This window comes from Diospyros lotus, chromosome 14 (assembly GCF_014633365.1).
Source record: "Diospyros lotus cultivar Yz01 chromosome 14, ASM1463336v1, whole genome shotgun sequence".
NCBI classification, from domain to species: Eukaryota; Viridiplantae; Streptophyta; class Magnoliopsida; order Ericales; family Ebenaceae; genus Diospyros; species Diospyros lotus.
The window spans coordinates 7,421,137-7,442,909 of record NC_068351.1 but is presented as its reverse complement, the minus strand read 5'-3'; the positions used below and the strand labels follow the sequence as shown (position 1 = coordinate 7,442,909).

Genomic DNA, 21,773 nt, shown 5'->3' with positions numbered 1-21,773 from the left:
TTAAAATATAATTAAAATAAAAAAAATTTAAGTGCATGAAAAAAAAGGGTAAAATTAGATGGGCAAAAATATAAATTTCACAAAATAATTAAGATATGATGGTACTAAGAACAACGTGTCAAGTGCTAATTGGAGAAGAGGGAGGGTGATGGAGCCCTGGATTAAAGCCTCCTTATACGCGAAAAAATATGGCAAAATAAAGAAAATGAGTAAAAGAGGATGAAGGGCAGCGAAAGGGCCGGGGAAGGAGAGACAGGCAATATAAACTCCAGAAGCAGAAGCTTCGGCGCAAATGCAAGCCGACTGGGCGTGTTGATCTCTCACCTCTGTCACTCTCCTCCTTCCATGGCTTCCGAGAAGGAAGCTGCCCTCGCCGCTGCTCCGTCTGATTCTCCTACCATGTACTCTCTCTCTCTCTCATGTTTAATTTTTTTGTTACAATGGATGAAATTTTCTTTACCTGACTGTCTGCTTAGCGATTAGTTTTGCGTCGTACGGGTGTTTGATCGCTTCCGAAATTTGTGTTGAAACGGATGGCTTGATGTCAACGCAATCTGATATCTTCGTGGAACATGTATATTATCATCTCTCTCTCTCTCTCTCTCTGCAGTGGATCTGCTCGTTGCGAAAACAAAAGCTAGGGTTTGGATTTTTGTGGATATATGCACTTGTTTGTGTTTTTGGGTCCTGTTGGAAAGGCGTGCGTTCTTATTTTAGTCTGCTGACCGAAAATTTTTGAGATTGATTTCATTGTAGAGACCTTAGGAGTTGTAGTGGGTCTTAGTGTTCAGAACTTGCTTTTGATACGAGGGTTAAATTACTCCGGCAGTGCTTGTAATACTTTATCCTTGCCAGGATATGGTTGGCGGTCTCCCATATGCTCATGTAGGATCCTTACTCAACAATTAGGAATTCTCTGTCTATGGACAAGGCAGCTCAATCGTTTTCCAGAGGAGTATAGTTTATTTTTTCTGTGCCTTGGGTCAATGTGCTTTCAATTTATGGACACCAGTAATGAGGTTATTATCTTTTTTCATAAAAATTATGGACTTAGAAAATTCAAAATTTTGTGATGGGAAGTAGTAATATGATGCATTTGTAGAAGTCTCAGATTGAAGTCCCGCCGACCAAAATTGCACAAACCTCAAATCACTGGGGGGGGGGGGGGAATAGAATGTTATCTCCAAGCAGTGCAACCATGCTTTATATGAACAGTTTTCTTTATATTTCTGAATGGAACCCTCTTAGAGGGTGTTTGTTAACCAAGATATGAGGGAGAAAAAGTCAGATATGAGAAGCATTTCGGATGTTTAGCCTTCCCAATGTGTTTGTTAAACTTATTCAATCATTTTCGGAAAAACCCTTACGTGACCTCTTATCTCCATCTTTTAAGATAAATTTATCTGATCTCCCCCTTTAGATAAATTTATCTTTCATTTTGCGGATAAGCTTCAATTACCTATATGCCCCTTATAGGATAGTTAATGCCATTTAATACATTTTAAAAATTTAAATTTATTAAAAGAACTTATTCATTTAAGTCTTATAATTAATATTATTTAATACATTTTTAAATTGTCATATATTTTGACAATTTTTAAAATTTAAATGGCATTATTCCTTTCACTGATATTTAAAATTTAAATTTCTCTCTCTCTCTCTCTCTCTATATATATATATATTTTATTAACTAATACAATTCCTTTCACCAATTTTTAAATTATTTTATTCAATTTTAAAAATATGTTTTGGCCATTTTTAATTATCTAGGTAGAATTGTTGTAATTTCAACAATAATTATTTTTACTTTTCAACTCTTTTTAAATCTATTTTTGAACATGGATTTAGAAAATAAAACATTATTTTTATTTTTTTGACAATTCATATTAATCATAAAATACTGTTTTAATCATAAATTTGTTGATAATTTTGAATGAATTTGGTAATAGGGATATTTTGGTAAAAAAAACTCTTATCTTGTTGCTTATCATATGCATTAACAAACACATAGAAAGAAAAAGTACAATTATTAATGGATTCCAAAAAAATTAACAAACAGTTTGATAGAAATTTTGGAATGTTTCCCAGTCTTGTCTTGACTATTCCATATTTTGGTCCGGAAAGCATTCTAACCTTATCTTGATGACTTTTATCTTGCTTATTTTAATAACCCCCCCCTTAATGGTTAATATCACAATGAGATAACGAGGCCACATGGTTTTGTACGTTCAAATTGACCCCTGCTAACCTAAGTGACTCAGGGGCAAAAGCATTGGTATTGCAGTTGCAGTTTTCCATATTATCTTCTTTTTTTATTTTATTTTAGTCATCGGACTAGGATGATTATTTGGATAGCAAGTTGGTTTAATGGAAGGATTTTAAGATATGGATGTGTGAGACATGATTAAGATAAGTTGTCATGTAAGAAAAAGACTAGTAAATGCACTTATAAAGAAAATGCCTGCAATGAAAGAAACTTGCAGTAAAATGGGTAAAAAGGAGACTAATAAAATTTAGCGAAAATTTTTAAGTACGGCATGAACTATAATACCTTGCAAAAGATACGTCATAGATAGAGATGATTGATGAGATAAAACTTATGTAACCCACTCCATGCGGTGGGAATAAAACTTGACATGTTATTTTTGTTCTTTTTCCATTCCTCATTGCACCTTGTCCCTGATCACTCATGGTACGATTACTTGCAGTAAAAACTCAATCCTTGTGTAGTCTATGTAGAAGAGAATTAGTTTTTTTGTTACCTAATTTGTTATATTCTGTTATAGTTTGTTACAGTTAGTTAGCTATTTGGTGAAGAAAGAGTCTTTATTGGTGAGTGAATATGTTTTGAAAATCAAAACTAGTGTTCTAAAAGGCACTAGGTGCTAGTCGGGCGGCAAGCTGCCGCTTAGAAAATTTAATATTTTTTAATTTTTTCCCTTAATATATTCTTTTTTTCCCTCACCCCACCCCCCATCCCCTCAAATTTCAGCGTGTTCTCACTCCCCCCCCCCCCCCCAAAAAAAAAAAAATTTCACAGCGCTCTCTTTCTCTCTCTCTCTCAAACCTGCCTTCTCCGAGCACATTGCTACCCCCGCCATTGCCAATTGGACCGCCTGCCTCCTCCGAGCACATCGTTGCCCCTCGCCATTGCCAATCGGATTGTCTACCTCCTTCGATCACATCGTTGCCCCCCGCCAATGCCAATTGGATCGTCGCTGTGTTACCACAGGTAAGTGCGAAGGCTGTTCCGGTCCTTGTCCAGCGGTGATGGCGGCGGCAACGGAGTTGGGCGACCTAGGCCGATGCGGCAGCAGCGGCTGCAACAATCATCATTGATGGAGTTGGGTGAGAGGTCTTGAGCCTAAACCACGCCTGGGCGGCCAAGGCGACGCCTCGCCGCCTAGGAGCCGCCCAAGCCCGATTAATTGGGCCGGCGCCTAAGGGGCCAATTTGGAGGAACTCGCAGAGGCCAGGGGCCGCCTAGCGCCTTTTCGTCGCCTAGGCCGCCTTTTAGAACACTGATCAAAACAATAGGACATGCAATATCAGCAATTGGTGAGCCAACTAGTGACAAGGATTTACTGTCGGCTATTCTAAGTGGTTTGGAGTGTGACTAGACTACGAAACTATTGTCAAGAGTTAACCTAGAAAAGGTTCAATATCTTCTATTAACACATGAACAGAGACTGCTTGTCAAGAATGCCTCTATGTCTTCGGCCTTAAACTTTGAAACTGCATCTCCAATGACTGCAAATGTTGCATCTCATTGGTCAAAGAATGGAACAGGACCTATTATTAATCGAGGTGGTTATACTAACAGAGGAGCTGATTGTGCAAATAGAGGACGTAGAGGCTGAGGCAAGTCTAACATTAGGAAAGTTTACCTATTTGGCAAACCTGGACATTTTGTTGATAAGTGCTATCATAGATTTGACAGAAATTTTAAAATATTTTATAATCCAAATCTTGGTAGAAGTGGCAGCATGTCTCAGTCTGATCCAAGAGCCTATCTTACTGTTCCTAGTGATTCAAGTGAGGTATTTCTAAGTGAGACAGGTTCTGTTTAAGGATCTCACTGTGGCAACTTTAATCATTTTTCAGATAACCAATTTTCTTCTTCACCAAATAGCAGCGATCCATCCTAGTTTGTTGTCTATGGCACAACAAATCATACTACTTCTAGTCTTAATAACCTTTCTCTGCACTCTTCTTACCAAGGTGTTGACAAGGTTGCAATTGGAAATGGTTAGAAATTGTCCACTTCAGATGTTGGCCTTAGTCAACCTTATACTCAAACTAATACTACTTCTATTGTTTCCCTATATAATATACTTCATGTTCCTCACATGAAGAAAAATCTTATTAGTGTTTCTCAGCTTATCAGAGGTAATAATGTAATTGTGAATTTCATTCTAACTCTTATTTGATTAAGGATAAGGATACAATACTAGTACTAATCCGAGGACACCTTAAGGATGGTCTCTATTAGTTGTCACCATCTTTTGATTCTACTGCATCTAATTCTAGTAAGTTTGTATTTGATTCCACAGATGTGTTTCATTTGTCTCATTTGCCAAAGCCTTGTAATTCTGTACAATCTACAATGTCTAATGTTCAGTCTCCATCTTGTCATGCCGTGTCTTTGAATAAAATAAAATTGTGTGTAATTAGTGGCATGCAAGGTTGGGGCATCCTTTCCTTGCTGTATTACTAATGGTGTTGAATGAAATTCATGTTCCATGTTCAAATTTTTCTCTTTCTTTCTGTCATTCATTTAAACTTGGGAAACTACCTCAACTTCCCTTTTCTAATTATAAAATCACAGTAAAGAGACCTTTGGAATTAGTCTGTTCTGATCTATGAGGTCCAACTCCCAATGTATCTACAATAGATTATCAATTCTACATCATTTTTGTAGATGCCTATGTCACATTCCTAGGGATACCTAGGGTTGAGACTGGAATTGGGGGATAAATTGGAACAAGAGAATTGAAAGGAGGGAGAGAAATTAACAGAAAGGGAGGGAGAAATCAGAGAGAATCGAGTATGGGATAGAGAGAATTAGGAGGAAAGGATTTCAATCGCATTTCACATAATATCCCATCCTCTTACAAGTAGCCCTTTTATAGACATAGCTGGCTGTTAACTGAATTCATAATAACACCCATGTGCTCCTAACATATTACAAAATATCTCATAACAAATTATTGTAACCCTATTACAATATTGCCCATCTATTGCTCCTGGGGCCATGACAATTCTCTCTTCCTTGAGACGTTTCTTGTCCCCAAGAAACTTATTACCACTGAGCTGTTTATTCTTCGTCCAATTCCCATTCTCATTGTATGTTTAATCTCTCTTTCGCCTTCTAGGTCCATTCCTCTTTGCTTTTATGTTCCTTTTCTTTTGCTTTTCATGCACTTGCAAAATATTGTCTTCGCAGATCTCCATGCGAAGGCTCTCTTTTCCCATTGATCTGTAAGTCCCAGCACCGTCTCGGATCTTCATACATGAACTACGCCAGTGCATGGAAGCAATTAGTAGTCCAGTAACAACCTTTTCTTTCAACATCTTCCGAATTGCAACAACCCAATTCACAAAGGGTAATTGCAGGTCGTGGCCAAGCTCAATCTCAATCTTATCTCCCCCATGAATCAAAAGTTTGGTAGCACTTTTATTTAGCTGTGGAGAATCTCCCATCAACCTCATAGGTATTATCTCCAAATGCTTGGTGCAATATTGTCTAACTACTTCCACTGCTACTATGACAACTTGGGCCCAAACTTCAGTGACAAAATATGCATATTGGATAGGGAAAGTATCCTTTCTAACCAAAACTAATGTTTTGACATTCTCATGGCAATCTTTGGTGCTTAGAACCTCCTCATTGAATATCGCATTCACAACTTTGTGATAATCACTGGGGTCTCTTGAATCATGCATTGTTTCTAGTATACTGTTTAACAATTCATATTCCATTCGCGGAGGCAAAGGATGTTGGAGTAGTTTAGCGGTAGGTGGGAGATCTGTAGGACTTGGGGACATCAAGCATTGTAATAAGGATACCAGATCTGGAAATTTAGCAACCCATGCTGGAGGAAGTTCCCCCTTCTGTTTAAGATCAGGAAAAACAATATGCCTCTCCATTGCTGATCCAATTGGGTGCCATAGCTTAGAGAAGACAGCCTTTAAGCTGTACTTGTCCACCTTTTCATCAATCTTTGGCCACTCTTCATCAATTTCTAGTGTAGAGAAAAAGTAGGTACCAACCCGGCCAGTATGATTTAAAGAAATTCCAGCCATTTTTGCAGGATCTGGATCCTAGTTCACCTTATCTTCAGCCTGACTATTAGTCAACATCACTAATGAATCAATGTTTTGTTCCCATTCTACTTCATCATAATTTATTGGCTGTCCTTTGGATTTCTTGGCAATTGTAACAGGATTCATTTCAGTGGATTTCTTCTCTGGTGGAGTCTCAATAATTTCTCTAGCAACCACCCTTCCTCCCTTGTCATCCTGAATGGCCTGCTCCATTTTAGGTCTTTCCTCACTTCTTGCAACAACCAGTCCTAATCCTAGGGCCTCAGCAGTCTTAGGAATAGCCCCAGTCTGTTGGCTGCTCTTAGTATAACCGTTAGGCTGTCGCCTGTGCTTTCTAGCAATGGCTTCTAGTGTCGTTTCATGCAGCCTCGCCCTCTCAACCGCTTGTTCTACTGTGGCATGACACATCATTTTCATAATAGGTCTCAACACATCGTTAAGACCATTAATGAATTTCAACACAAAGTAAGATTCCTTCAAGGTCGATTGAGAATTAAGCATCAACGCTTTCAATTCCTCAAATTTGACCTGATGATCCATTATAGACCCTTCTTGTGTTAGGTTATTGAATTCATCTCTAAGTTAATTTAAGGAAGTAGAGTACTTCTTAGAAAAGCATTTAGTCGGAACACAAACCTGAGAATTTTGTGAGAATAGAATCATCAAGTCGTCCTATTTTCTACTGACGTTTAGTTAGATCACCGATCTGACCAAGGGAATTTTAGGTGGGAAGAAGGGAATTGAAGAATTAGAATGAAGAACGAAGAGAGAGAGAGAGAGAGAGAGAGAGAGAGGGAAATCGAGAGAAAAAGGCAATTCAAATGTTATTAGATGCCTTTTAAATGAGCCGAGACTGTGCCTTTAAAGAGTTCCATAGCTAAAAAGTAGGCGCCAAAATTAGTTTCAAGCATTACAACTTGTTGCGCCTAACTACCGCCCCCAATTACTATCTTGCCCTTACAATATCCTCCTTATTACAGTCTAGTAATCTAGGTACATGACAATTATCCCCCTCCTTTGAATGATTTCTTGTCCTCAAGAAATAGGTAGCAGGTTGGCCGAGCCTGGTTCGAGAACATCAACATAAATTGCTGCATTTGTTCTCAAACTATATTACTTTGCTCTCACATGTCTCCTTGCAACCAATCCGCCACCACCTCCAATCTCTTATCCACAACGGTTCCAATTGTATCCTCCATGGATCCCATTCGTTGTTGTACCTCCATCACCGTCGCTGACACTTGTTGTAGTTGCAATTCCATTTGCTTCATGTGAGTACCGTCGGCCATTGTAAAAGGCCACTGGATGTTGGCCAGGAAGGAGCTCTGATACCACTTTGTCAGATCACCGATCTGATCGAGGGAATTTTAGGTGGGGAGAAGGGAATTGAAGACTTAGAATGAAGAACAAGGGGGGGGGGGGGGGAATTAAGAGGGAAATCAAGATAAAAAGGCAATTCAAATGTTATTGGATGCCTTTCAAATGAGCCAGGGCTCTCTGCCTCTAAAGAGTTCCACAGCTAAAAAGTAGGCACCAAAATCAGTTACAAGCATTACAACTTGTTGTGCCTAACTATCGCCCCAATTCTTCCCTTACAATACCCTCCTTATTATAGTATAGTAATCTAGGTACATGACACGTTCTTGATTACTTTCCTCATTGCATCATATTCTTCCTTGAATGTTTTCCCAAATGGCTGTGCACCTTCAAGAAGTTTTTCGGCCATCTCCTCAGTTCAATTCCTTGAAAATTCACTGCTGTAACAACATCTTGCTCAGCTTCTAAGGACTTCTTTAGAAATTGATTTCGGTACTAAAATTCAACAAACCTAAATTCATTGAAACTTAATTCAACAAACCTAGGCTGCCTCAATTGTTGCTTCTAGTTCAACACCTATTCCGCTTCAGTGATTATTGTGATGGTCGTCAGAATTTGACTTAGCCTTTTGATTTTAATCGGAATTATTGTTATGCTATTGAACTAATTCAGCCTCATGGGATTCGTTTCTCAATATTTTACTTCACCTCGATCAAATCCGTAGAGTTGCCAACTCTATTGCAATCCTTTTGAGGACACGATTGGTTTCTGTTGATGCCAAGAATCAGTCAGAAATCGTGTGGATAGCTAACTCGATAAGCCCTATCATGGCTTCCTGAGGGTCGCCTACTCTCAGCTTCCAACTTCACCGGAATTTCGTCACTAGAACTGCTTGCCTAGCCTGATTCGCTTAACTCACAAAGCAGCAACCGAGATGTAGCCGTTTGATTGCATCTTCAAAATTTGAATCTAACTATGAAGAGTTGTCGAAATCACAATCGGAATCACCGGACCTACTCCGCCTTCAAAATTCGTACAAGAACTGTAGATCGTTATTGAGATCACCTAGCTCGTTCGTGGATCTTCTATTGGACTCACCAATCGTTGATCACCCACAGTCCAATAGCGATCATGATAAATCTGATCGCTTGTATTGCTTCACCCCAATGTCACAACCGTTGTCGACAAGGCCGGAATGAGCTTCACTAAATTAGTGAATTGCCTCAGTCACATGCAACAACCTAGATCCAGTCGCTCTAGAATCACCATCGAAGTTGCACGGGTTTGTTTCGCCTTCACAATCTAGACCTTAATCACTGTTGGAAACTTCCAGATTTCTTAGCTAATGGTTGTTGGGTTGTTTCGTCTTCAAAAGTCGAACAAGGACTGCCAGGGTTCACAACTGTGGACGATCAACTTAGTTCACCTTCAATTCTGAGCCAAGAACTACTATGAATTGCATGAATCACATACGAGAATTGATTGGCTTTAATATCAATTGTCACTTTCCTAGGGTTACCTAGGGTTGAGACTGGAAGTATGGGAGAAATCGAAACGTGAGAGTTGAAATGAGGGAGAGAAATTAGTAGAACGGGAGGGGAAAATCAGAGAGAACCGAGAGAGGGATATAGAGAATTAGGAGGAAAGGATTTCAATCTTATTTTACATAATATCCCACTCTCTTACAAGTAGTCCTTTTATAAGCATAGGTGGTTGCTAACTGAATTCATAACATCACCCATGTGCTCCTAACAGATTACAAAATATTTCCTAACAAACTATTGTAACCCTATTACAATATTGCCCCTCTATTGCTCCGAGGGTCATGATAGCCTATACTAGATACACATGGCTATATCCATTGAAACTTAAATATGATGCCTTATCTACCCTTATTACCTTTCATAAGTTTGTTGAATTGCAATATCAATCTAAACTCCAAGCCTTTCAATCTGATAATGGAGGAGAATTACAATCCTTTTTGCCATATTTTAAAATCCATGGTATTCAACCTCACTTAACCTATCCCCATACACACCAACAAAATGGGGTTGCTGAAAGAAAGCATAGGCATATTGCAGAAATGGGTCTTACCTTATTGACCCATGCTCATATGGCTTTGAAATTTTGGATAGAGGCTTTTCAAACAGCAATTTACGCTATTAACATGTTACCAGCCTTAGGAAACTTGGGAAACTTCTTAATCAATCAAGGTAGATGGTGGTGCCTTGATTTGCTGTTGCCGCAACCCTAGAAGCCACACACCACAATGCTCAATACCTTTTATCAAGAAATCAGCTCACTTTGTCTTTTTCATTCTTGTGTATGTGGATGATATCCTTGTCACTAGCTCTGATCCTATAATGGTTAAGTCTTTTATTCATGGTTTGGACACTCATTTTGCTCTCAAAATCCTGGGTTCTGTGAATTATTTTTTGGGTTTTGAAGCCTATAGAGATCAAACTGGTTTCTATCTCACTCAATCCAAATATACTGTTGATTTGTTGAAAAAGGCTGCTATTCAAGACTACAAGCCATGCTCTACATCAGTTAATTTGGGAGCTTTTTTTGACTAATGGTGGAGTTATATTCTGATCCATCTCTCTATAGAACTATTATTGGTTACCTACAATATCTAAGCTACACTAGACTTGATATTGCTTTTGTGGTGAATAAACTCGGTCAATTTTTGTCATCACCCAAACAACAATATTGGTTGGCCTGCAAAAGGTTTTTACGTTACCTAAAGGGAGCAGTTGGGCTAGGATTGTTGTTCACACAATTTACTTATGATCTGTTCATCATAGTCTATACTGATGCCGACCATGCTGGTTGTAAAGTTATATGGAATTGTGTTTTTCTTGGAAATAATCTTTTAATTTGGAGTTCAAAGAAGCAGTCAGTGGTTGCCAGGTTTGTTGGAGAAGCTGAATATAGAGCTGTAGCCCAAGGAATTACTGAAATTTTATGGCTGAAATCCTTATTTGCTGATATGGGTTATCCACTTCTAAAGTTCCCATTGTCTAGTGTGATATGGCAGCCAAAAGCATTGCTGAGAATCCTTTTTTTCATTCTCGTACTAAACATATTGAGATTGATATTCATTTTGTTCGAGAAAAGGTTGTGAATGGTGATGTAGAAATCAGATATGTTCCTACTCAATATTAGATTGCTGATATTTTCACTAAAGGTCTACCAAGAGACAAATTTCTCTTCTTATGTCATAAACTTGGTCTCAATGTGCTTCCTAATTTTGCTGCTGTTCCAGACAGGATGCAGTAGACCTTTCCTCCAAATTTGCTTAAAGTTCCAGGGTCTACTTTGAGGGGGAATGTAGAAGAGAATTAGTGTTTCTGTTACCTGGTTTGTTATATTCTGTTATAGTTTGTTATAACTAGTGTTATAGCTTGTTAGCTGTTTGTTAACTTTTACAACTGTACATATTCAGTAGAAGATAATTGTACTTCGACAGAGTCAGCTGAGTATCTGTTTTCAATATTGAGAAGCTCATCTTGTGAAACCCTAGCTTCGAATTCTCTTCAGTTTTCTCTCTTCGAATTCTCTTCAATTTTCTTTCTTTCTTTTCTATTACTGCATTGAAGTTCACCAATCATTGGTTTACTGCTCCTCCTCCCATGACATTTTATCCCTACATCAAGCATATGCATGATTGCCTACATGCATAATATGGTGGGCTAACTATCTGCTGGATATGAAAATTCATGAACAAAAGTTTATGTACAGCTACCCAGCTTTGATTAGTTTGGGGTGAAGTTTGACCATATATAAGCTGACTATCTTCTTTTCCTGTTTCTAAGTTTTGATGCTCACAAAAGTACAGGTCTTTTGCTCATGCTTTATTTTGGAAAATCAGGAAATCCCTATTAATCATGACTTTATTAAGGCGTAGCAAGGACTCTTAAGGTAGCATAATGTAGTTAAAAGTGATCAAGTTTGCATGTTTGTTCTTTCAATTTACTGTCTGCATTATGCTCTTTTTGCTTTGAAGATGGAATTGCATGCTAGGATGTGTCATAGTTTGTCTGAAACATTTTCACTAACATGCTCATGTGAATCTTCTATTTTTTGTGCTGTTTGAATTGCAGATTTGACAAAATTATTAACAAGGAAATACCATCGAAAGTGGTTTATGAAGATGATAAGGTACTTTTATATATTGTTTACCTTAATTTACAAACTTTATCTGAGTGGATTGTTTTGCATTTATTTGTTCAGAGGCTAAAAAATCTCAGGATGGTATGCTTTACATGTTTCCGTGGTTTTAGCTTTTTATTGTGCATTTTCTTTGTGACTTATTTGACATGTGATGTTGGTTAGTCAAATTTTGTACTCATTTTTATGAGTGTTTTGAATTATTGAATTATGTTATAAAGGTTTACTGTTACTATTACTTGTAATCATCATGTTGAAAATTGGAAATATTAAAACTGCATTTTTATTTTCCACTGCTGTAAAAGACCATAATTGATTATAAGGGGTTGAAACTAATGGAGTTGTTGTCTGCCCCTCACTCTCCTCTATATATAAGAATACTGCTGCTATCTATTCTTTTATTAACTTGGATATCTGGAAAAGAGGAAAAGCATTATATTTTTCTTTGGATTTTGTTCCGGGGTATTTGATGACTTCTACATTTGTATCAATTTTACGTCTTACTTTTTTATTTATTTATTTTTGATGCAGGTTCTTGCTTTTAGGGACATAGCCCCACAAGCTCCTGTACACATTTTGATTATTCCCAAAGTTAAGGATGGCCTGACTGGACTCTCGAAGGTATTCATTTATAGCTTGTTTTCTGGTATCTCCATATATCACTCGATGCTGTAGTGCTTCATGATGGGGGATGAAATAAACAACCTAACACTTGATTTTGTTTCTGACCAACACTTGATTTTGTTTCTGATGCCAACTATTCTTGTCCATGGGGATTCCTGCTGTTCTCGTTTCAAACTTTTTCTTGGTGTCTGAGTTGTAGCATGGTTTTACATGCATAAAATCAAATTAACTTCTATTTTCAAATCTATAACCTAAGTTGCACAGCTACATCAATGAAAGATCTATTTGTTTTCTCAAATATGTATAGGAATCTAGGAAATGGATATGATGGTTGAATGAGACTTGCGTAATTAATACACTGTACCCTGCATTCTGCAAGTATGGTTAGAGGTGAGTAGGCTGGTTGAAGGAGCCTTGCAAGAACCAGTGTTATTAAAGGCCCAGGGCGTACTAAGGCGCAAAAGGGTATTGGAGCCTAAGATGCAAAGTGCAAGCCGAGGCGCGCGCCTGATGGAACTAGGTGCATACTAACTAAAAAAAAAAGAAAATATATATCCTAATTGAAGAATAAGGTATAAAATAGGTCCTAATTCCTAATAACATGTTCACAAGCATGTTATCAAGGAAATTAAAAAATTCAACATATATTAATGAAAAGAACAATAAAAAATGTCAAAAGATGCAATCTAAATGCCTTTAAATCAACTTACATTTAATCTTAAAACAATTTATAGGTCTTAAATCTTAATCCAGATTAAGTAATAATGAATTTTAAATAATCTAAAAATCATTCTCATCATCAAGATCAAACATTTCCATATTTTCATTATCAGAAGCATCATCTCTAATATCCTTTTCCACATCATCTTCCTCTCCATCTTCATTTAGTTCAAATTCAATTAGAGCGCTTGAAGTAGTAGCGCTTTTGCTCATTGTCAAATTTGTAGTTGAAGCAATAAATTTAAAGTTAAAACAGTAAAAAATTAAATAAAGTAATAATAGTAAAATAAAAACCTTAAAAAATAATTAAAAAAGCCCAAGCACGCCTTGATGGTCTGTGCCCACCTGATAGCATTCTAGACATCCAAAGGTGCTTAGGCGCGCCTTTAATAACACTGATCGTGACGCTAGTTCCTACTACTTTTTTTTTTGTAGATTGAAGGAAAAGAAGGAAGGAACCTTAGCCTAGGAGTCCTTGAATTTATGGGTTTGGGCTAATTTTATTTTATCTCTCTCTTTTTTTTTTTAAAGAAACCCAAATGGGCCATTTTTATTAACTAAAAGGATTGGACCTTGTTTTTTAATGAAATCCTTTTGCGCAAATATTTAATTAAAATTCTATCGAGTTGATTTCTTTTAAAATAAATTGGGCCTATTTTGTATATAATCCAACTAGTTTGGAATTATAATTTGAGGTCTTTGGCCATTTTATTGTTTTGTTTATGTTGGGCCACTATTTAATCTATGGATTTGGGCTTATTTTAAAACAAAGATGGGCTTCTTTTATTTTAATCCATGGGTTTGTTTTGTTAAAAAACAAAACAAAACAATGAAGCTTGCAAAATAATTCTTTTTGGGTCATGAGAAGTTATAACATGCAAAAATTATGGAATTAAAGTGAAGGTAGAGCTCGTGATTGCATTGAGCCGAAGCTGTTTCCTAATTCTACCCATTATGCATTAGTTTCTAGCATTGCATTGTTTTTTATAATCCTCTATGGACTACAGACTTAGGAGCCATGGACTACATAGCAAGGATTCTAGCCGATAACAGATAGATATATGTAGGTGACAACTCCAAAGTAGAAGTTAGAGGGATTGGTACCTAGAAACTGGTTTTGTGTGGTGGTCGGACCCCCTAACCTACATATTGCCATTATGCTCATGGGATACAAGGAATTTTGGTTTTGTTATAAAGTTGTCTCGAGAAATCCAGAATGTAGGCAGTAAGAGTGCATCGAAATTAGAGGGTATAAATAAGCAGGTCCCTACTTATAATATTAGTTATTAGTGAAGGGGTAAAATCGGTAATATCCAGTTGTTTAAAAGCCTAGGAATTGCCGCCCTAAATATTCTATAAATAGAGAAGGAGGGCTAGGTAACATACAAAAAATCAGTTGGTTCTCGAGGAAGCTTTGAGAGAGGAAAGGCTATGTTTTAGAATAGCTTTTGTAATCATGAGAGAAGTCTTGTAATCGAGGGGTGCAACTAATGTATTGCTGTGTTCATTCTTTCTGAATTCAATAAGGCTGCTCTCGGGGGTTCTTAAGGCTGGATGTAGGTTTCCTCAAAGGAAATCGAACCAGGATAAATCCGCGCCTACTATTTGTGGTTTGATTGTTTCTTGTTCTTATTTTCATTCTGTTTGATTGTTTATGTTTTATGTTTCAATTCCTACTAACATCGAGAGGATTCGTGAGTGTTGAGAGAGGCCTATATCATCTAAGGGTAATTCTGCATGGTCCTAGGTTAACAAATTGGTATCATAGCTAGGTTTTAGGTTCAAGAACAATTCGAGAACTGTCAAGATTTCATCCATTCTTATTCTCTATCATAGAACAGTGTCCAAGATGTCGACCTCTAGCTATGATATTGAGAAGTTTGATGGCCAGAACGATTTTGGCCTTTGGAGGATGAAAATGAGGACATTATTAGGGAATCTAGGACTAGAAGAGGCTTTAGATGAGGAAGAATCACTGCTTGAAGCCTCCTCTGAAGAACAGAAAAAGGAAAAATCAAAAGAAAAGAAAGATATTGACAAGAAAGCTTTTAACACCTTGATTTTATGTTTAGGTGACAAAGTCTTGAGGGAAGTGGCCAAAATGACCACAGCATTAGACCTTTGGAAAAGATTGGAGACCCTTTACTTGACTAAAATCCTGTCTACTAGGTTATATTTGAAAACCAATTTTTTCTACTTTAGAATGGATGAAGGTAAGAAACTGCAGGAGCACATAGATGAGTTTAAGAAGTTATGTTTGGAACTTGAGAACATAGACATCAAATATGATGATGAGGATAAGGCCTTAATCTTATTGCACTCTCTTCCAAAGTCATATGAAACATTTGTTGACATCTTAAAACATGGTAGAGACAAGTTGTCTCTAGATGATGTGATTGGAGCCTTAAGTTCCAAGGAATTACAACATAAGGTTGAAGGAAAGAACTCTATACATGATTCTCTTACAGTTGGGACTAGACCAGAAAACAAGGACCCTAAATTTAAGGGTAGGTCTAGGTCAAAATCTAGGAATGGCAGGAAAATGATAAGATACTATCACTGCCATGATGAGGGACATATTAAGAAGAATTGTCCCAAAAGAAAGAGTGAACTCCTAGAGAAAAACCCTGTAATTTCTTCATCTGTGTGTGAGATTGACTATGATAGTGTAGATGCCCTATAAGTGTCTAGAAATGCTGGAAAAGTAGCATAGCTTCTAGGTTTAGGGTGGACTCATCATAGGAAATGGTTTTTCAATCTATAGAGTCATAGTAGGTGATAAGGTGTTAGTAGGTAATAATCTAGAGTAAAGTATCAAGGGATTGGAGATCAGTTTCTAGGATCTAGGGGGACCTATCTAGGTCTTGTCTCATGGTGGAGCTAGGTGAGGTTAACCGAGTAGAGCTGGTGTCCCTAAGGAATTCCCAAACGTATATGAGCTTGCTGGAATTGAGTATAAGCTTGCTGGAAATTGCTTCTGGTATGAAAGGGTTAGGTATTGTAGAGTTGTGAAATAGGTATTCCTAGGACTTCTAAAGCTAGGGCTCTAACCTATGTGGGAAAACTCTACCAATAGGACATAAAATTAGCAGATGCTAAGGGCAGAGAGATGGAATCTGGGATGCTGGAAAAATAAAACAGCATGTGTTATCCTTTGGGAATGTCCTAAACTAACCTATGAACCAGAGTATAGCAATAGGGAAATCTGGAAATTTTTTGGTCATATTCATTGTGTAAGCTTGGGCTGGATTGTGAGAGGGAGGAAACTAGTGTTTAAGATAGCTTTGGCTCTTGCAGTGAGGGTCCTTGTGAACAGTGAGGGGAAAATGGTGTGTGCAAGTGTTGTCTTGTATGGTGAAGCCCATGTTGATCAAAATCTGGATTAAGCAAGGAAAGGGAAAATAGAATCTCTATATATAGAAGAGGGATGCACTCATGTTCAAATGAATGGCATGGAGCCATGTAAATTTGGGGAGAAAATTAAACTTGGACTTAAATGGAATATCCCTTTTAGGTTAAAGGGGTGGAGTGCTGTTGTAGTGTCTATTTGTGAATTAAGTAAGTGCTGAGAAATGGGAAAAGTCTAGGGAAATGGCTAGACATGGCCATTGGTTATAGCAGCACATGAAGGCTTAATTTGGGTCAAATAGGTGTCACTAATCAGCTAGTATCCATGGAAAATTAAGAGAGAAATTGGTCTTATAGAGTGCCCAAGGGATTAGAGGTTAGAGGGAAAGGTAAGCAAGGTTTATTGCTTAGAAGGTCTCTCTATGAGTTCAAGTAATTCCTAAGTCAAAATATTATAAGAATTGGAGTCTCTTATGATGGTCCAAGGGATTAAAAATGAGTGCATGGAAAAGCTGTGTCAATTTCAATGGTATGCCTAAGAAATGTAAGGCAGCTTCATTGATAGTTATCCAATGGGAATCTCAAGGTGTAGCTGAGGTGGTAGTTCAGTGTTGGAGATTGTTGGAAGGAGGAGAAGCTGGACAGATAAGGCATAGAGGTTGGAATAGGAATAGGACAGCTTATGGCAACCTAGGTTACCCTAATCTTAAGCATATCTTGGTAGACTGGTAGGTAGTCAAAAGAGAGTTGAGCAGTTCTTTGAGTTTGAAGCAAACATAAGAGAAAGACAGTGGTAAAGCCTAAGATGCCGGATATGGGAGCTAGGAGTAAGTCTAGCAGTGATAAGGCCTATCCGGGTGGGGTACACTGTTGTTGTGATGTTGTGTGTGTGAAAGATTGGAACCTTTGGGATTATGGAATAACATCATGTATGGATTTGGTTTATGGTGGAGTGTGCCTAGCTGGAAATTATGCATTTAGGGTATATATGTTGCATTTTGTATGCAGCAGGAACCTTAAAATATAGTTTAGGTAAGAGGAGTTGAAATAGCCAGTGGGCAGTCCATTTGGCTTAGTCTTTAGTCCCACCATGTAGTATATCAATTATATTGGTGTTATGAATGTATTCATTAGGAAAACCCCTTGAGGAGGTAGATAATTCTGATGAGAGTTGCAGGTTTATGCAGCTGGAAGTATGATCCAAGGTTGTTCCATTGATTCATTTTACAGCATTGTTTTGATGTTCTTAATGTTTGTTAGTTTGATGGTCAGGTGCAGCAGGAAGAACCAAAAGGAAGAGCAGGCCAAGGCTTTGATGGTTGAAGAATGGAATGGATTTTACTCAAGACAATGGTGGAGATTTGTTAGAAAGTTGTCTCGAGAAATCCAGAATGTAGGCAGTAAGAGTGCATTGAAATTAGAGGGTATAAATGGTCAGGTCCCTATTTGTAATATTAGTTATTAGTGAAGGGATAAAACCGGTAATATCCAGTTGTTTAAAAGCCTAGGAATTGCCGCCCTAAATATTCTATAAATAGAGGAGGGCTAGGCATTAGTACATACAAAAAATCAGTTGGTTCTCGAGGAAGCTTTGAGAGAGGAAAGTCTCTGTTTTAGAATAGCTTTTGTAATCTTGAGAGAAGTTTTGTAATCGAGGGGCGCAACTGATGTACTGTTGTGTTCATTCTTTCTGAATTCACTAAGGCTGCTCTCGGGGGTTCTTAAGGCTGGATGTAGGTTTCCTCAAAAGAAACCGAACCAGGATAAATCCGCGCCTACTGCTTGTGGTTTGATTGTTTCTTATTCTTATTTTCATTCTGTTTGATTGCTTATGTTTTCTGTTTCAATTTCTGCTAACACCAAGAGGATTTGTGAGAGTTGAGAGAGGCCTATATCATCTAAGGGTAATTCCGCATATTCCTAGGTTAACAGGTTTCAGTCGTTCTTTTTGAACTTAGGTTTTCATTTGGATTTTTCATGGTTCTATTATGATGCTACTGATTTTGTTGGTTTTGGACAAATTTCAAATAGTTTTATTGATTTGGATATTGTTGATAATGGTCCTGATAATGATGATTATTGTTTTTCCACCCCATCTCTAGTTCTAGTATTGTAAATTGATAGGGATATTTGAATTTTATTTTGATTTTAAATAAGATTTAGATTATATTTCAATTCTGTTAGATATTTGTTTTTGGTTAGCAATTTGATTTTATTTTCAGTTATATTGGAGTTATCTTATAGAGAGATTAGTGTTTTCATTTAGTTAGTTATCCTTAATTGCCTGTAAATAGGCAACACATTGTATTCTTATTTTTCAGCTTTTATGATTGAAATATATTGATTTCTCTTTTCTTCTTCTCTGCTTCTTCTCCTCTCTGTTTCTTCTTTTTCTTCTTCTTTCTATCTCTTTTCTTCTTCCCGTATTTTGTGCAATTTTGATTGTCCTTCTGCATCAGTAAAGTGTAACAGTGAAAGCTTGTTTTTGAAACATTCTATCTCTTCATTTATTTAATGGATAAATTCAGAATTTCTTTCTTTCCTTATATGCTGTGTGCCTAGTAATTAACTGCATTCAAAACATAATATACTTATGGCATCATGGCTTAAAGGACCACGTTGTGAGTATGTCTAATAGGCTTGAGATTGGCTCTTTCAACGAGTGATCACCTTTGACGCTTGAGAAGTGGGTAAAGATGAGACTTTGAATTCAAAATTAAGTCTAAATGTAGTTGTCGTGAATATTTGATATGTTTTGTGGAAGGCCTATGATAAAGTTGGATGTGTGACCTTGGTCACAAACTTCCAAAGTGAAAGGACTTTTGAGGACTCAGGTTAGTCATCAGTGGAAGACTGGAGTAAGACCCATATGGTGTTGAAGCTAAGACATAAAGACATATACTTTAGTGGGAGTTGAATATCACAACACATGTTTCATACCATGTGTGCTGCCTTGACTATGAAGGAAAAGTGAAATGAATGGATCCCTGCTCTTTCCTTGTGTGAGTTTCGGAAGGTCGATGACACCTTCAATCTGATGTTGTTGAGGACTTGCCTCTATATTTTGAAGTTTTGATCCAATGTCTACTACTCTAGAGTATAGCAAACAACGGCAAGGGTTTCTAACCCAATCCAACATTAGCGTTGGAGTGGGGACTTGCTGAGGAGATAAGTCTTAAGTGGTCACTTGATCCCCTTCTAGTTAGCATTTCCCCTGAGGTGGTAGTCAGGTAGGTCTCACTTCCCCTGCTGTGTGGTCTCAATACAGCTCCTGTTGGCCATGTGGTTCCACATCCCCTTAGTTATTCACTTGGCAAAAAAAAAAAAAAAAAGGATAAAAGAAGTAATGATAGAACTCATGTAACTAACATTTTCCCAAGACAGCTGATTTAAATAAATAAGCAACTGCGGTTTAAACTACTAAAACAGTCTTTTGTCTTTTCCCACGAAAGACAATTTAAATTAGCAACTGTTGGGCACATTAAAAACCAAAATTATCTCATAAAGAGAATTCAATCTGTTGCAATTGGCAATGTGTTTAAACTCCTAAAACCAATATTTTTCCTAAAGCGGACACAATTTTTATTGAAATTAGGAGCTGATCTTATTCAAGTTCATTTTACAAGAGTTTATAATGACTACTTTTCTTCATATTGTTTATGAACTGTGTGTTTATTAGTTTATATGGTTATTCCTGCTCGTTGCACATGGTTGAATTTGTCAATATGAGTGAACTGCAGAGATCAGTCTCCGCTTGGCGTTTGTTTGTCAGGGACATCTTGGCAATAGCCAAAGGGAGAAAATTATGGTTTTTATTTGTTTTCTTTCTTTTATTGTCTTCTTCTTTTTTTTGGTTGGGGGGTGGAGGGGGCTGTAATGCCCCCAATAGAATATATTTCACTGATTTTCATTATTTTTGCTGTGTCATGTGGTCTGTTTATTTATTTCTCTCCTCCCAGGCTGAGGAACGGCACTGTGAGATTCTTGGGCGCTTGCTTTACACTGCCAAGCTTGTTGCTAAACAGGAAGGCCTTGAAGAGGGATACAGGACTGTGATTAATGATGGGCCAAATGCATGTCTGTGCTATTTTCTGGTTTCCTTTACATTTGAATTTACAAATATATAAGTACTTCTGGGGTCATTTTTCAGATTTTGTGAACTTTGATGGCAGGTCAATCTGTGTATCATCTTCACGTTCACCTCCTTGGGGGACGTCAAATGAACTGGCCCCCTGGCTAGGATGGAAGGTTCTAGATTCCAGTCTTGACGGGTCATCCGGTGGAGGACCACCAGTATTATTCGTCGAGAACTGAATATCAGTTTTTACTTTGTATGAAATTCTATTAGTAATAAACGGTTGAAGGACCACCCCAGCTCTTGCAATGGGGCAACAACAGTTGCTTGTCTGTTCACATATTTTCATGAGATACTGGTAAAAGTATGTTGTGGTACTATTGTGTTTTCATGCTAGAAAGTTTTCCTTTTGTTGATTTGGCTGCCACTTCAAAGCTCCTAAAGGACATTGACCCATTCTGATGATTTGGCTGCCACTACCGTGCTCTTATGAGAGGACAACATTAATTCCATGTCTTAATTTCACCATCTAAGGTTGATTGCATGAATTTTAATACTAATATGCTTCTCTGAAAGGGATTCATGGCCATATTTAGCGAGGACATTATATTTTAGAGTACATTGATCCATATTAAAGCAGTTGGTGACCGTCATTTTGTTAGGCTTACCTGAAAGGACCTGCATTTTATTCAACATTCTGGCAGCACTTAAATTTTAAACTCTTCTTAAAAAATTATATCAAAACTTCTTACAAAAAGAGAGAGAGCACCGGATGAAATGGCTAAATAGCAATTTTCCTTGCCTTTCCTCTCCTCTCCTCAACTTGTGAAAAGAAAAAAAGAAAAAAAAAACTGCTACAAGCTAGGTACTAAAATATAAAGAAGAAACCTAGAATGGTTTCTGGCAAAGGGGAGAAGCAGGTGCCACACTAAATAAAGTAGAAATCACTGGTGCTCTTGAGATTATCGTTCTTGTGTAATTTTTTGTTGCTCGTGTTTTTAATTTTGACAAAGAAGGTAAATTACAAGTGGAGGTTTTGCTTTACTGTTCAAGACAAAAAATCGAACCCACGACCTACTGATGTGAATTTTAACTTATCATGATCCAACTACTTGATCTATGTTCTGAAAATAGAAATCACTCTAGTTCTTGCTTTTAGGGGAATCTCATTCTTGTGTTTAATTTAAGA

General features: G+C 37.4%; 1 protein-coding gene across 1 annotated transcript; it reads left to right on the top strand.

Moving 5' to 3' along the window:
- The first annotated feature begins 204 nt into the window (after positions 1-204).
- Positions 205-20,975, top strand: LOC127790208 (14 kDa zinc-binding protein). The gene is made up of 5 exons (XM_052319512.1): positions 205-401; positions 11,751-11,808; positions 12,349-12,438; positions 20,469-20,586; positions 20,682-20,975. The coding sequence occupies exons 1-5, from the start codon at positions 220-222 to the stop codon at positions 20,747-20,749; spliced, it is 516 nt and encodes a 171-aa protein (XP_052175472.1). The 5' UTR covers positions 205-219; the 3' UTR covers positions 20,750-20,975.
- Positions 20,976-21,773: the final 798 nt, after the last annotated feature.

Bases quoted from the DNA above. Each gene is read 5' to 3' on its own strand.
- LOC127790208 (XM_052319512.1), top strand. From the start codon at position 220: ATGAAGGGCAGCGAAAGGGCCGGGGAAGGAGAGACAGGCAATATAAAC. The intron at 12,439-20,468 runs GTATTCATTTAT...CTCTCCTCCCAG, and splicing joins GCCTGACTGGACTCTCGAAG to GCTGAGGAACGGCACTGTGA. The intron at 20,587-20,681 runs GTCTGTGCTATT...CTTTGATGGCAG, and splicing joins TAATGATGGGCCAAATGCAT to GTCAATCTGTGTATCATCTT.